Raw genomic sequence first — 14,688 nt, forward strand, 5'->3', positions numbered from 1 at the left:
ACACAGGAATTAATCAGGGATAGTCAGCCTGGCTTTGTCAGGAGGAGATCGTGTCTAACTAACTTGATTGAATTTTGAGGCAGTGACGAGATGTATAGATGAGGGTAAAGCATTTGATGTAGTCTACATGGACTTCAGTAAGGCTTTTGATAAGGTCCCGCATGGGAGATTGGTTAAGATGATAAGAGCCCATGGGATCCAGGGCAATTTTTCAAACTGGATCCAAAATTGGCTTAGTGGCAGGAGACAGAGGGCAATAGTCAAGGGTCATTTTTGCTGTTGGAAGCCTGTGACCAGTGGTGTAACACAGGGATCGGTGCTGGGATCCTTGCTGTTTGTCGTATACATTAATGATTTAGACGTGAATATAGGAGGTATGATCAGTAAATTCACAGATGTCACGAAAATTGGTGGTGTCGTAAATAGTGAGGAGGAAAGCCTTAGCTTACAGGACGATATATATGGGCTGGTAAGATGGGCGGAGCTGTGGTTAATGGAATTTAATCCTGAGAAGTGTGAGGTGATGCATTTTGGGAGGACTAACAAGGCAAGGGAATATACAATGGATGGTAGGACCCTAGGAAGTACAGTGGGTCAGAGGAACCTTGGTGTGCTTGTCCATAGATCACTGAAGGCAGCAGCACAGGTAGATATGGTGGTTACGAAGGCATATGGGATACTTGCCTTTATTAGCCGAGGCATAGAATATAAGGGTTCCGAAGAAGGGTCACTGACCCGAAACGTTAACTCTGCTTCTCTTTCCACAGATGCTGCCAGACCTGCTGAGTGATTCCAGCATTTCTTGTTTTTGTTGTCATAGCATATAAGAGCAGGGAGCTTATGATGGAGCTGTATAAAATGCTAGTTAGGCCACAGCTGGAGTACTGTGTACAACTCTGGGCACAACACTATAGGAAGGATGTGATTGCACTGGACAGGGTACAGAGGAGATTCACCAGGATGTTGCCTGGGCTGGAGCCTTTCTGCAATGAAGAGACACTGAAAAGGCTAGGGTTGTTTTCCTTGGAGCAGAGAAGGCTGAGGGGAGATATGATTGAGGTGTACAAAATTATGAGGGACATAGATAGGGTAGATAGGAAGAAACTTTTTTCTTTAGCGGAGGGGTCAATAACCTGGGGGCATAGATTTAAGGTAAGGGGCAGGAGGTTTAGAGGGGATTTGAGGAAACATACCTACATCACCCAGAGTGTGGTTGGAATCTGGAACACACTGCCTGAGGAGGTGGTAGAGGCAGGAACCCTCACAACATTTAAGTTGTATTTAGATGTGCACTTGAAACGAGATAGCATACAAGGCTACAGGCCAAGTGCTGGAAAACGGGATTAGAATAGTTAGGTGCTTGATGGCCGGCACAGACACGATGGGCCGAAGGGCCTGTTTCTGTGCTGTGTAACTCTATGACTCTAAACAGTTTCCTCCTGTGTCAGCACCAGCTGTTCCTGTTCTCTCATGACGTGTGTGTCACCCAGTGAACTCCCCCAAACACAACAAAAGGTTCATCCTTCTAACAGCAGTGTCATTTAGGATGCCGTTCACAAAGGACATCTGAGACTCATTGTGTTTGAGCAGCTTCGTATATACCAGTTGCCGCCCCAAACCCTTCCTCCGAGATCACCCAAATTTCAGGAAAAAATTATAGCACCTGTATTGTTGCAATGATTGGGCTGTCTATATATATCACGCAATCTAACGCCAACACATTCTTAAAAATTAGTTTTCATCGCTTGTCAGTAGTCATTATGTAAACAGAATTTGCAATCTTTGTACGAGTATCTGTTTTGTATCTACATAAAAAAAATGTTTCTCCTGCCAAAAGTATAAGAACACTTCCGCGCTGGCAAGCAAGTTGTTTACTAAAAGAATTCCCTTTCAGAGGACAGTGGGATTGGGAGGAGCTGTCAAGGCCGAAAAATGATTGGATGAGTACGATAGGTGAAAACGATCAGTGTTTGAAATAACTCAAGGGTTGTTTGCCCTCTATCGGCTGCAGTTCTACTGGTGAAAATCGCTGGAACTAACATGCGGGATTACGATGAAATTACCGTTTTTCTCGGAGAATGGGAATCCTACCAGAAGATTCTCTTTGTTTTGAGCCTCATTGTCTTTCCCAATGCTTTCGTTGGACTGTCCATAGTTTTTGTCGGGGATATTCCAGAGCATCGCTGCTTAGTTCCCGGGAATTTCAATCTGAGTGAAGTGTGGAGGAATCGGACTATCCCTCTGGTGCAAGGAGACAAACTCCAGTACAGCAAATGTGGACGGTACCGGGTGGATGGGATAATGAATCTTTCGGAGACATTTCCCGATCGAGAATTCCTTCAATATGTCTCAGGTACAACAGGGAGAACAGGATTAATAATTCAGTGACATTACCACTGTGCTACCATCTGCCCATAAACATACTGAATGAGCTGCCAAGGGAAGTACTGAGAGCTCATGGTAGCAGCGATTTAACAGCAAGCTGTATAATCACAGAATCACAGAGTGCAGAAGAGGCCCTTCGGCCCATCGAGTCTGCATTAAAGACACCTGACCTGTCTACCTAATCCCATTTGCCAGCACTTGGCCCATAGCCTTGAATGTTATGACGCGCCAAGTGCTCATCCAGGTACTTTTTAAAGGATGTGAGGCAACCTGCCTCTACCACCCTCCCAGGCAGGGCATTCCAGACCGTCACCACCCTCGAGGTAAAAAAGTTCTTCCTCAAATCCCCCTTAAACCTCCCGCCCCTCACTTTAAACTTGTGACCCCTCGTAACTGACCCTTCAACTAAGGGGAACAGCTGCTCCCTATCCACCCTGTCCATGCCCCTCATAATCTTGTACACCTCGATCAGGTCACCCCTCAGTCTTCTGCTCCAGCGAAAACAACCCAAGCTTATCCAACCTCTCTTCATGGCTTAAATGTTCCATCCCATACAACGTCCTGGTGAATCGTCTCTTCACCCCCTCCAATGCAATCACATCCTTCCTATAATGTGGCGACCAGAATTGCACACAGTACTCCAGCTGTGGCCTTACCAAAGTTCTGTACAACTCCAACATGACCTCCCTGCTTTTGTAATCTATGCCTCGATTGATAAAGGCAAGTGTCCCATATGCCTTTTTCACCACCCTATTAACCTGCCCTTCTGCCTTCAGAGATCTATGGACAAACACACCAAAGTCCCTTTGTTCCTCGGAACTTCCCAGTGTCAGGCCATTCATTGAATACTTCCGTATCACATTACTCCTTCCAAAGTGCAACACCTCACACTTTTCAGGGTTAAATTCCATCTGCCACTTTTCTGCCCATTTGACCATCCCGTCTATATCTTCCTGTAACCTAAGACACTCCACCTCACTGTTAACCACTCGGCCAATCTTTGTGTCATCCGCAAACTTACTGATCCTACCCCCCACATAGTCATCTATGTCATTTATATAAATGACAAACAATAGGGGACCCAGCACAGATCCCTGTGGTATGCCACTGGACACTGGCTTCCAGTCACTAAAACAGCCATCTGTCATCACTCTCTGTCTCCTACAGCTAAGCCAATTTTGAATCCACCTTATCAAGTTACCCTGTATCCCATGTGCGTTTGCTTTCTTGATAAGTCTCCCATGTGGGACCTTGTCAAAGGCTTTGCTGAAATCCATGTAAACTACATCAACTGCACTACCCTCATCGACACACTTGGTCACATGCTCAAAAAATTCAATCAAATTTGTTAGGCATGACCTCCCTCTGACAAAGCCATGCTGACTATTCCTAATCAAATTTTGCCTCTCCAAGTGGAGATAGATTCTCTCCTTCGGAATTTTCTCCAATAGTTTCCCTACCACTGACGTGAGACTCACTGGTCTATAGTTCCCTGGCTTATCTCTACAGCCTTTCTTAAGTAGTGGGACCACATTAGCTGTTCTCCAGTCCTCTGGCACCTCCCCCGTGGCCAGAGAGGAATTAAAATTAGGGTCAGAGCCCCTGCAATCTCCACCCTCGCCTCCCACAGCATCCTGGGACGCAAATCATCCGGACCTGGAGATTTGTCCACTTTTAAGCCTTCCAAAACCTCCAATACCTTGTCACTCCCTATAACAATTTGCTCAAGAACCTCACAGTCTCCCTCTCTAAGTTCCATATCTACTTCCTCATTCTCTTGGGTGAAGACAGATGTGAAGTATTCGTTCAACACCCTACCAATGTCCTCTGGCTCCACCCACAGATTTCACCCTTGGTCCCTAATGGGTCCTACTCTTTCCCTGGTTATCCTCTTCCCATTGATATACTTATAGAATATCTTGGGATTTTCCCTACTTTTATCAGCCAGAGCTTTCTCATATCCCCTCTTTGCTCTCCTAATTGCTTTCTTAAGCTCCATCCTACACTTTCTGTACTCCACTAATGCTTCCATTGATTTGCTGTCCTTGTATTTGCTAAAAGTCTCTCTTTTCCTTCTCATCGTACCCTGAATGTATCTGTTCATCCATGGTTCTCTGGGCTTGTTGCTCCTACCTATTACCCTAGAGGGAACATGTTGGGCCTGTACCCTCCCCATTTCCTTTTTGAATGCCCCCAATGCTCTTCTGTAGATTTCCCGACAAGTAACTCTTTCCAGTCTACCTTGGCCAGATCCTGCCTTATTTTACTAAAATTCACTCTCCCCCAATCCAAAACCTTTTTTTGCAACTTGTCTATTTCTTTCTCCATAACAAGCTTGAATTGTACCATGTTGTGGTTGCTATCACCAAAATGCTCCCCCACCAACACATCAACCACCTGTCCAGCTTCATTCCCCAGAATTAGGTCCAGCACTGCACCCTCCCTTGTTGGATCCTCTACATATTGAGCTAAAAAGTTGTCCTGTGTACATTTTAAGAACTCTATTCCATCTAAGCCCTTAACACGATGACTATCCCAATTAATGTTGGGAAAGTTAAAATCACCTAATATAATTACCCTATTATTTTTACACATCTCTGCAAATTGCACACATATTTGCTCCTCAATTTCCCTTTCCCTTTTTTATTACTAAAAGCTTCATTTGATGCCCCCTCCAAGATATCATCTCTCCTTACCGCAGTAACTGACTCCTTAACTAATATTGCAATGCCCCCTCCTCTGTGTCTCGCCTGAAGATTCTATATCCAGGATATTGAGCTGCCAATCCTGCCCCTCCCTCAACCATGTCTCTGTGATGGCTACTATATCACAATTCCTTAACTCATCCGTTTTACCTGCAATACTCCTGGCATTAAAGTAGAGGCCTTGCATCCTGGTCTTACTCCCTTGAAACTTACTTCCGCTGTATTCCCTCTGACTTGTTTGCTTTCCTGTGTTTAGCTGTGTCCCTATTCTGCTAGGAGTCTGCATCCCCTCCCCCTGCCAAATTAGTTTAAACTCCTCCCAACAGCACTAGCAAACCCGCCAGCAAGGATGTTAGTCCCCCTCTGGTTCAGATGAAGACCTTCCCGCTTGTACAGGTCCCACCTTCCCCAGAAACAGTCCCAGTGGTCCAGGAATCTAGGCCAGACCAGGTAAGGACAGCAGATTTCTTTCCCTAAAGGACATTAGTGAACAACAATCGGCAATGGCCATCATCAGACTAACTTTAAATTCCAGATTTATTAATTAAATTCAAATTTCACCTTCTGCTGTGGTGGGATTTGAACCCATGTACCCAGAGTAATACCTGGGGTTCTGGGTTACTAGTCCAGTGACAATACCAGTACACCACTGCCTTCCCATTGGATTTCTAGTTTTACCTGCGCCTGTTTCTCTGGACTTAAGTGGTAAGGATGCTGTTTTATAGGGAAGGATTCCCCTACATCCAATCATGTGTGGCTAAGGTTGTACATCCTAGCTTATCCATACAGACTCTTTTAAATGCTGTGAGTAGCCTTGTTAGGTCTTCTTGTTGTTCTGCATCTAAATATGAAAGCATAGTGTCCAATCTCCCTCGCAATTCAGTATTAGCTCATCGGATAGTAGGTGGTTCAATTTGAAAATTATCTAGGCATACTTCTGCCTCATCCTCACTATCTCTTTCATTCATTATTGTCCATATTAACTGACATACCTGTGCTTGCTAATCTTCCACCCGGCAATAATATTGTTTTAACATAGTGATATGACACAGTCAATTCTTTTTCCAGCGATCTGGTGTGTCAATCAAATAATTTACTTCATCAATTTTCTTGACCACTTTACATGGACCACTGAAACATGCTTTCAATCGTTCACCCTGTAAATGTAGTAATACTAACACTTCATCCCTTGGCTGAAATGTTTGGGTCTTTACATGCTTGCCTGCCCAAATTTTAATCGTTGTTTGGGATGCTTTAAGGTGTTCTTGAACCACTTTGCAGGCTCTCGTGAGCCATTCCTGGAAGATGGATATATAATCTAGCACAGAAGATTTATCCCTCTGTTCTAAAAACTTTTCTTTAATTAATTTTAGAGGACCTCTTATCTCATATCCATAAACTAATTCAAAAGGACTAAAACTGGTAGACTCATTAGATGAATCCCTCATGGCAAACAAAAGAAATTCTAGCCCTTTATCCCAATCATGGGGATATTCATGATAGTATGCCCTTATCATTGTTTTGAAGGCCTGATAGTACCCTTTTAAAGCTTCCTGCGTCTGTGGATGGTTTATTGAAGACTTTGACTGTGTTATACCCAAATTACCCATAACTTCCTGAAAAATTTCAGACATAATATTGGAACCTTAATCTGACTGAATTTCAAGTGGCAATGCATATCCAGTGAGGAACTGGGTTAACTTCACTGGCACTACCTTAGCAGAAATTGTTCTCAAGGGAATGGCCTCTGGGAACCAAGTAGCCATGTCCATGATAGTAAGTGTATACTGGTGTCCCACTTTTGTTTTTGGTAAAGGTCCTACACAATCTACCAACATCCTGCTAAATGGTTCCCCAAAAATTGGTATGGCAATTAAAGGTGCCACTTTTATGGAAGGTTGCGTTTTTTTCACAATCTGGCAAGTATGGCATGTTCTACAAAACTGCACCACGTCCTTGGAAAGACCTAGCTAGTAAAAATCTTGACTTATATATGATTTGGTCTTCTGGATCCCCACATGTTCCACTATAGAAACTTTAGCTAAATTTAATATTTCCCAGCGATACTTTGGTGGTACCCCTATCTGATGAACTGTTGTCCAATCTTCATTCGCAGGTCTTTGAGGAGGTCTCCGCTTCCTCATCAGAATTCCATTTGTAATATAATAGCCTTCTGGAATTCCTTTGACCTCAGCTTCTGTTTGAGCTGATTGTGCCTGTGATGGAAACCACACCTGCCAAACTGAGACATATTAATATTTGTCATATGGAACGTTATTTTAGAACTGTTACTGGATTTGAAATTACTTGCTTTAGAAGATGACAGTGGTTGAAGATGACTGCACATTTGCATTCTAAAGGACAGTGGCTGAAAACATGGCTGCACATTTATATTCTAAAAGACAGTTGCATGAAGAAGACAATCGGAGAACTCACTGATTCAATTAGACAGATGGATTTTTGTCGATAATGATGATCATGAGACATTGAATGTGTAAGAGCCAGCATTCCATCACAACCCCGCACCCACACTGAGAGTGTCTAGTAAGCTTGGGGGAATCCACAAATTGTGTAGGAAAGGCTGTTTCAAATAAGGAGCTGGTCACATGACTAAACTGCTGGCCAACTTAGAGTTAATTGAATTGTGCTCACAGAACAGTTTTGGGGAGAGACAGCAAGTGCAACTCAATAAGAGAGCATCCCTATCTCTCTTTCGCTCCAGCAAAGTTCCAGGGACCCAAGGAAGTAACTTAAGCCTCAAGACAGAACGCCAGCGTAACAAGTTGGAAAGTGTGACTAGGCCCCAATGAGAACTGCCAGACTTAACTTCAACCAAAGACTTTACATCTGATCCAAAACCAGTAACTGAATTCCAGCTATTATTTCAAACCTTTCCCCTTCTTTCTCCTCCTCTGGCTCTGTTTGCATGTGTAGTATCGCGTATGCATGCGAGTGTGGTCTTATCGTGTATTTTTAGTAGTTTTAACTGAATTAGAGTTTTAAGGTTCATAAACTTATACCTTTCCTGTTTAAATCTGAGAAAACCTGTCTGGCTGATTTCTTTGTCATTACAATTAGAGAGCAGTGAGCAAGGACTCACTGAGAGGGAAGGTACAACACTGTGTTTTAAAAGTTAAACCCTGTTATGGCCAAACCAGGAAGAGGCTGAGAGAGGGAACAACAATAGACCCCTTTCTCACCTGTTCATAACAGTGCCATTTTATTTAACTCTGGATCAGCTTGCTGAGCCGTGATCAGAGAAGACTTATCAAGCATTTCTTTTGGATTAACCAAATTGCCAAAGCAAGTTTCAGATATTTGGCTATTTGTCTGTGATGCTAAATGTATCTCCGACAATGGAGTTTGTTTCGCAATTGCTCGGGTCACTACACATGAAGGAAAAATTCCTGGAATCTTTTCCTGTAACTGTTCTGTCCCTTAACTTCACATGGTTTATCTGTGACTGCTGGAGAAGCTACTACTTTCGCTCAGGTCAAATCATTCCCCAGGAGTAGGTCAACTCCAACCTACTGGCAAACTATGGACAACTCCTACACTTAGTGTTCCAGACATTATGTCACACTCTAGGTGCACCCACTACAAAGGTATGGGTATATAATCCCCACCAATACCATTCACTAAAACGTTAGCATTCAGTGCGCTGTCTGGTGGAAATATTATGCCTTTCCCCAGAAAAAGAGTTTGTGTGACTCTTGCCAGCTGCTTACTTCCTTAAAACACCAGATAAGATTAATTAGCTTGCTTTTTGAGGGATCTAAACTTTTGGCAGTAGACTTTGGGTAATAATTCATATGCTTTGCAGATAGCATTTTTGGTCAGTTCATAATTTGATGAACTCTCATCTGGCAACAAGGAATAAACCTTTTCCAGTTAGCTTACTTTGTCGTAAAAGAGACCAGGTCTCAGCTGGCCATTTTAGCTGCCTTGCCAATTTCTCAAAAGACACAAAAAAACGCTTCCACATCTTCCTCATTGAATTTTGGGATGAGATGAACTAGTTTTAACAATTCTATAGCCAGCCCTGAATTACACTTCTTCATATTGGTCATGCTTTCATTGGAGATACTCTGTTGCCCCCGAGTTAACTCAAGCTGCTTCAGCTATCTTTCTTTGGATTCTTTCTGAAATATTCTTTCTGTCTCTCTCTCCTGCCTCTCTCTTTCTTTTTCTTGACTTTCTTTGTTCTGTCTGAAGGCTCTCTCTATCTCCCTCTCCTGCCTCACTGTCTCTTTTTCCTGTCTTTCCCTTTCTCTTTCTTATTCCCTGTCTTCTAATTCAAGTTGATTTTGTTCCAATTGCTAGCAGTACCCTGTCTGGATCTATTTCTAACACTGCTTCTGCTTCTTCAGATTCAAGGCAAAAATGGTTTGCCACGAGCCTTAGGAGTTAAGACTTCCTAGCCTTGCCACTTACAGTGATCCCACACTGCTCAGCCATTTTCCTCAAATCCTCCATAGATAGTGCTTTTAACTTATCCCAAGTTACTTCACCCTGGCTTGGAATGCTACTAGCTTCAGTTCCAGACATGTTAGTATTCAATCACAAGAAAACCTGTTCTAATCTTGCTTTTTTTTGATTGGGAACAATTTGGCTTCCCACTTCCTAGTTGTCTCATTTGTCTGTGGGTCAATTCCGGACAGTAGCATGCAAGGTTCGGTTACGACCAGGTGAAAAAGTTGTCGAGGGGTCCCTTTCAGCCTTCACCTGGTCTTACTGTAACAGGATTTAATTTTAACACACCGTGTTTTGAGCTGCCCCTTGGTGAATCTTTGTCACTGCTTTCCAATTATAAGGCAAAGAAATGAGCACAAACAAGCCTTCTTAGGTTTAAAGAAGAAAAGAGAAATTTATTAAAACTTAAGCTTAAACTCTAATTCTAACCTCACGCTGGCATGCATATGTGATATGCACATGCAAATAGAGACAGAAAAGAGCAGAAGAAAAATAAAATGAAAACGTTTGAGGCAATCTCTGAAGGTTTTTTTTTGTGACTTTGCTTCAAGCTCACTGCAGTCCTTCCTTGTAGGTAGATCTTGCTTTTTGTTGGGGCCCAGTATTCCTCTTAAACCTTGTTCACTGTTGGAGACTTTTCTCTCTTGGGGTTCATATGTCTTCAATGGATTCCGAAGCTGATGAGAAAGATGAGAGCAGACCCGAGAGAGATGTTCTCAATCAAGGAGCCAGGAGCTTTCTGCCAGTTCAAATCTCTGTGGCAAGTTCAAATTAAAAAAACTCAGGTTGCTCAGCATGTTAATCATTTGACTAGTGGGTGTGAGCACATCCGTTTGTGCATTTGGTCATCTTAGCAATCAACTTGGAATGTGAGCTACTCCACCCTCAACATCTGGTAATCAAAAGACCATTGTGGATTAAATTGGAGCAGGGAATAGCCCCTTTGTCCTTTCCACGTACTGTCTGTTAATATGCAAAACTGTTTCTCCAGCCAAAGGTCCATTGTGGGTTTTTTTAACCAGTTCTTTCTTCATTCCAGTAATAGTTTAAATTTAATGTTCATGTGGCAAAATTAATATTCCTCATTCTTGGCAGGTGGGAGCCTGCATGACAGTACAGTAGTGAGAGATGATCTTAGCTCAGAACAGCAAGATGCAGAATCAGTTTGGGTAGAGATAAGAAATAGGCAAGGTAAGAAGTCACTTGTAGGAGCAGTTTATAGGCCCCCTAATAGTTGCCACACTGTAGGACAGAGTATACATAGAACATAGCACAGTACAGCACAGTACAGGCCCTTTGGCCCACGATGTTGTGCCGAACCTTTAACCTACTCTAGGATCAAACTACCTACATACCCTTCATACTACTATCATCCATGTACCTATCCAAGAGTCGCTGAATTGTCCCTAATGTATCTGCTTCTACTACCACCGCTGGCAGTGCATTCCACGCACCCAACACTCTCTGTGTAAAGAACCTACCTCTGACATCTCCCCGAAACCTTCCTCCAATCACCTTAAAATTATTCCCCCTGGTGATACGCCCTTTCCACCCGGGGAAAAAGTCTCTGGCTATCCACTGTATCTATGCCTCTCATCATCTTGTACCCCTCTATCATGTCACCTCTCATCCTTCGCTCCAATGAGAAAAGCCCTAGCTCCCTCAACCTTTCTTCGGAAGACATGCCCTCCAGTCCAGGCAGCATCCTGGTAAATCTCCTCTGCACCCTCTCTAAAGCTTCCACATCTTTCCTATAATGAGGCGACCAGAACTGAACACAATATTCCAAGTGTGGTCGAACCAGGGCTTTATAGAGCTGCAGCATAACCTCGCGGCTCTTAAACTCAATCCCCCTGTTAATGAAAGCCAACACACCATACGCCTTCTTAACAACCCTATCAACTTGGGTGGCAACTTTGAGCGATCTATGGATATGGACCCCAAGATCCCTCTGTTGCTCCACACTACCAAGAATCCTGTCTTTAAGCTTGTATTCAAATTCGACCTTCCAAAATGAATCACTTCACACTTTTCCAGGTTGAACTCCATCTGCCACTTCTCAGCCCAGCTCTGCATCCTGTCAATGTCCTGTTGCAACCTACAACAGCCTTCCAGACTACCTACAATTCCAGCAACCTTTGTGTCATCGGCAAACTTGCTAACCCAGCCTTCCACTTCCTCATCCAAGTCATTTATAAAAATCACAAAGAGCAGAGGTCCCAGAACGGATCCCTGCGGAACACCACTGGTCACCGAGCTCCAGGCTGAATACTTTCCATCTACTACCACCCTCTGTCTTCTATGGGCCAGCCAATTCTGTATCCAGACAGTGAACTTTCCCTGTATCCCATGCCTCATTACTTTCTGATTGAGCCTACCATGGGGAACCTGATCAAACGCCTTGCTAAAATCCATATACACCACATCCACTGCTCTTCCTTCATCAATGTGTTTTGTCACATCTTCCAAGAATTCAATAAGACTTGTGAGGCATGACCTGCCCCTCACAAAGCCATGCTGACTGTCTCTAATCAAACTATGCTTTTCCAAATAATCATAAATCCTGTCTCTCAGAATCCTCTCCGATAATTTGCCCACTACCGACATAAGACTGACTGGTCTATAATTCCCAGGGTTATCCTTATTCCCTTTCTTGAACAAGGGAATAACATTTGCCACCCTCGAATCATCTGGTACTACTCCAGTGGACAGTGAGGACGCAAAGATCATCGCCAAAGGCGTAGCAATCTCTTCCCTCGCTTCCCGTAGTATCCTTGGGTATATCCCATCTGGCCCCTGGGACTTGTCTGTCCTCATGTCTTTCAAAATTTCCAGCACATCTTCCCTCTTAACATCAACCTGTTTGAGCATATCAGCCTGTTTCACGCTGTCCTCACAAACGACCAGGTCCCTCTCACTAGTGAATACTGAAGCAAAGTATTCATTTGGGACCTCCCATACCTCCTCCAACTCCAGGCACATGTTCCCTCCACTATCCCTGATCGGCCCTACCCTCATTCTGGCCATCCTCTTGTTCCTCACATAAGTGTAGAACGCCTTGGGATTTTCCTTAATCCTACCCGCCAAGACTTTTTCATGTCCCCTTCTAGCTCTCCTAAGTCCATTCTTCAGTTCCTTCCTGGCTACCTTGTAACCCTCTGGAGCCCTGTCTGATCCTTGCTTCCTCAACCTTAAGTAAGCTTCCTTCTTCCTCTTGACTAGCTGTTCCAGATCTCTTGTCATCCAAGGTTCCTTCACCCTACAATCCCTTTCTTGCCTCATCAGGATAAACCTATCCAGCAGTCGCAGTAAGTGCTCCCGAAACAACCTCCACATTTCTGTCGTGCATTTCCCGAAGAACATCTGTTCCCAATTTATGCTCCCCAGTTCCTGCCTAATAGCATTGTAATTTCCCCTTCCCCAATTAAATATTTTCGCATCCCGTCTGCTCCTGTCCCTCTCCATGACTATAGTAAAGGTCAGGAAGTTGTGATCACGATCACCGAAATGCCCTCCCACCGAGAGATCTGCGTCCTAGCCTGGTTCATTGCCAAGCACCAAATCCAACATAGCCTCCCCTCTAGTTGGCCTATCTACATATTAGATTAGATTAGATTAGATTAGTGATACAGCACTGAAACAGGCCCTTCGGCCCACCGAGTCTGTGCCGACCATCAACCACCCATTTATACTAATCCTACACTAATCCCATATTCCTACCAAACATCCCCACCTGTCCCTATATTTCCCTACCACCTACCTATACTAGTGACAATTTATAATGGCCAATTTACCTATCAACCTGCAAGTCTTTTGGCTTGTGGGAGGAAACCGGAGCACCCGGAGAAAACCCACGCAGACACAGGGAGAACTTGCAAACTCCACACAGGCAGTACCCAGAATCGAACCCGGGTCCCTGGAGCTGTGAGGCTGCAGTGCTAACCACTGCGCCACTGTGCCACCCCTTGAGTCAGGAAACCTTCCTGGACACACCTGACAAAAACTGCTCCATCCAAACTATTTGCACTAAGGAGGTTCCAATCAATATTAGGGAAGTTGAAGTCACCCATGACAACAACCCTGTTACTTCTGCACCTTTCCAAAATCTGCCTCCTAATCTGTTCCTCCGAGTCTCTGTTGCTATTGAGGGGTCTATAGAAAACTCCCAATAAAGTGACTGCTCCTTTCCTATTTCTGACTTCCACCCATAATGACTCAGTAGACAAACCCTCCTCGACGACCTCCCTTTCTGCAGCTGTGATACTATCCCTGATTAGCAATGCCACTCCCCCACCTCTTTTACCTCCCTCCCTATTCCTTTTGAAACATCTAAACCCCGGAACATCCAACATCCATTCCTGCCCCCGTGATATCCACGTCTCCGTAATGGCCACAATATCGTAGCTCCAAGTACTGATCCATGCTCTAAGTTCATCACCCTTATTCATGACACTTCTTGCATTAAAATAGACATACTTCAACCCATCATGCTGGCTGCAACTTTGCCCTGTCAACTGTCTAACCTTCCTCACAGACTCTCTGCACTCTGTATCTGCCTGTTCAACAGCTACCCCATCCATTGATCCATAGCTCCAGTTCCCATCCCCCTGCCAAACTAGTTTAAACCCTCCCAAAGAGCGCTCGCAAAACTTCCGCCCAGGATATTGGTGCCCCTCCAGTTCAGATGCAACCCGTCCTTCTTGTACAGGTCCCACCTTCCCCAGAAGGTATCCCAATGATCCACATATCTGAATCCCTCCCTCCTACACCAGCTCTGTAGCCACGTGTTCAGCTGCACTCGCTCTCTGTTTCTAGCCTCACTAGCACGTGGCACCGGTATTAATCCTGAGATTACTATCCTGCTCGTCCTGCCTTTTAGCTTCCAACCTAACTCCCTATATTCGCTTTTCAGGTCCTCATCCCTTTTCCTAGCTATGTCATTGGTACCGATGTGTACCACGACTTCAGGCTGCTCCCCCTCCCCTTTAAGAATCCCGTAGACTCGATCCGAGACATCCCTGACCCTGGCACCCGGGAGGCAACATACCATCCGGGAGTCTCGTTCGCGACCACAGGCTCTGCTGTCTGTTCCTCTAACCATTGAATCTCCTATCACTATCGCTCT

General features: G+C 44.3%; 1 protein-coding gene across 2 annotated transcripts in view; it reads left to right on the plus strand.

The window, feature by feature from the left end:
- Positions 1-1,590: 1,590 nt before the first annotated feature.
- Positions 1,591-14,688, plus strand: part of LOC137375641 (organic cation/carnitine transporter 2-like) — a 41,961-nt gene continuing 28,863 nt past the window's right edge. The window contains exons 1-2 of one of the 2 annotated variants that reach the window (XM_068043023.1): positions 1,591-2,353; positions 7,207-8,134. In XM_068043023.1, the coding sequence (XP_067899124.1) occupies positions 2,041-2,353; positions 7,207-7,214 (321 nt within the window). In that variant the 5' untranslated portion in view covers positions 1,591-2,040 and the 3' untranslated portion in view covers positions 7,215-8,134. Of the gene's footprint in view, positions 2,354-7,206; positions 8,135-14,688 lie in introns of those variants that run through there. The other variant, XM_068043024.1, reaches the window with a different exon arrangement.

This window comes from Heterodontus francisci, chromosome 12, assembly GCF_036365525.1.
Source record: "Heterodontus francisci isolate sHetFra1 chromosome 12, sHetFra1.hap1, whole genome shotgun sequence".
In the NCBI taxonomy this organism is placed as follows: Eukaryota; Metazoa; Chordata; class Chondrichthyes; order Heterodontiformes; family Heterodontidae; genus Heterodontus; species Heterodontus francisci.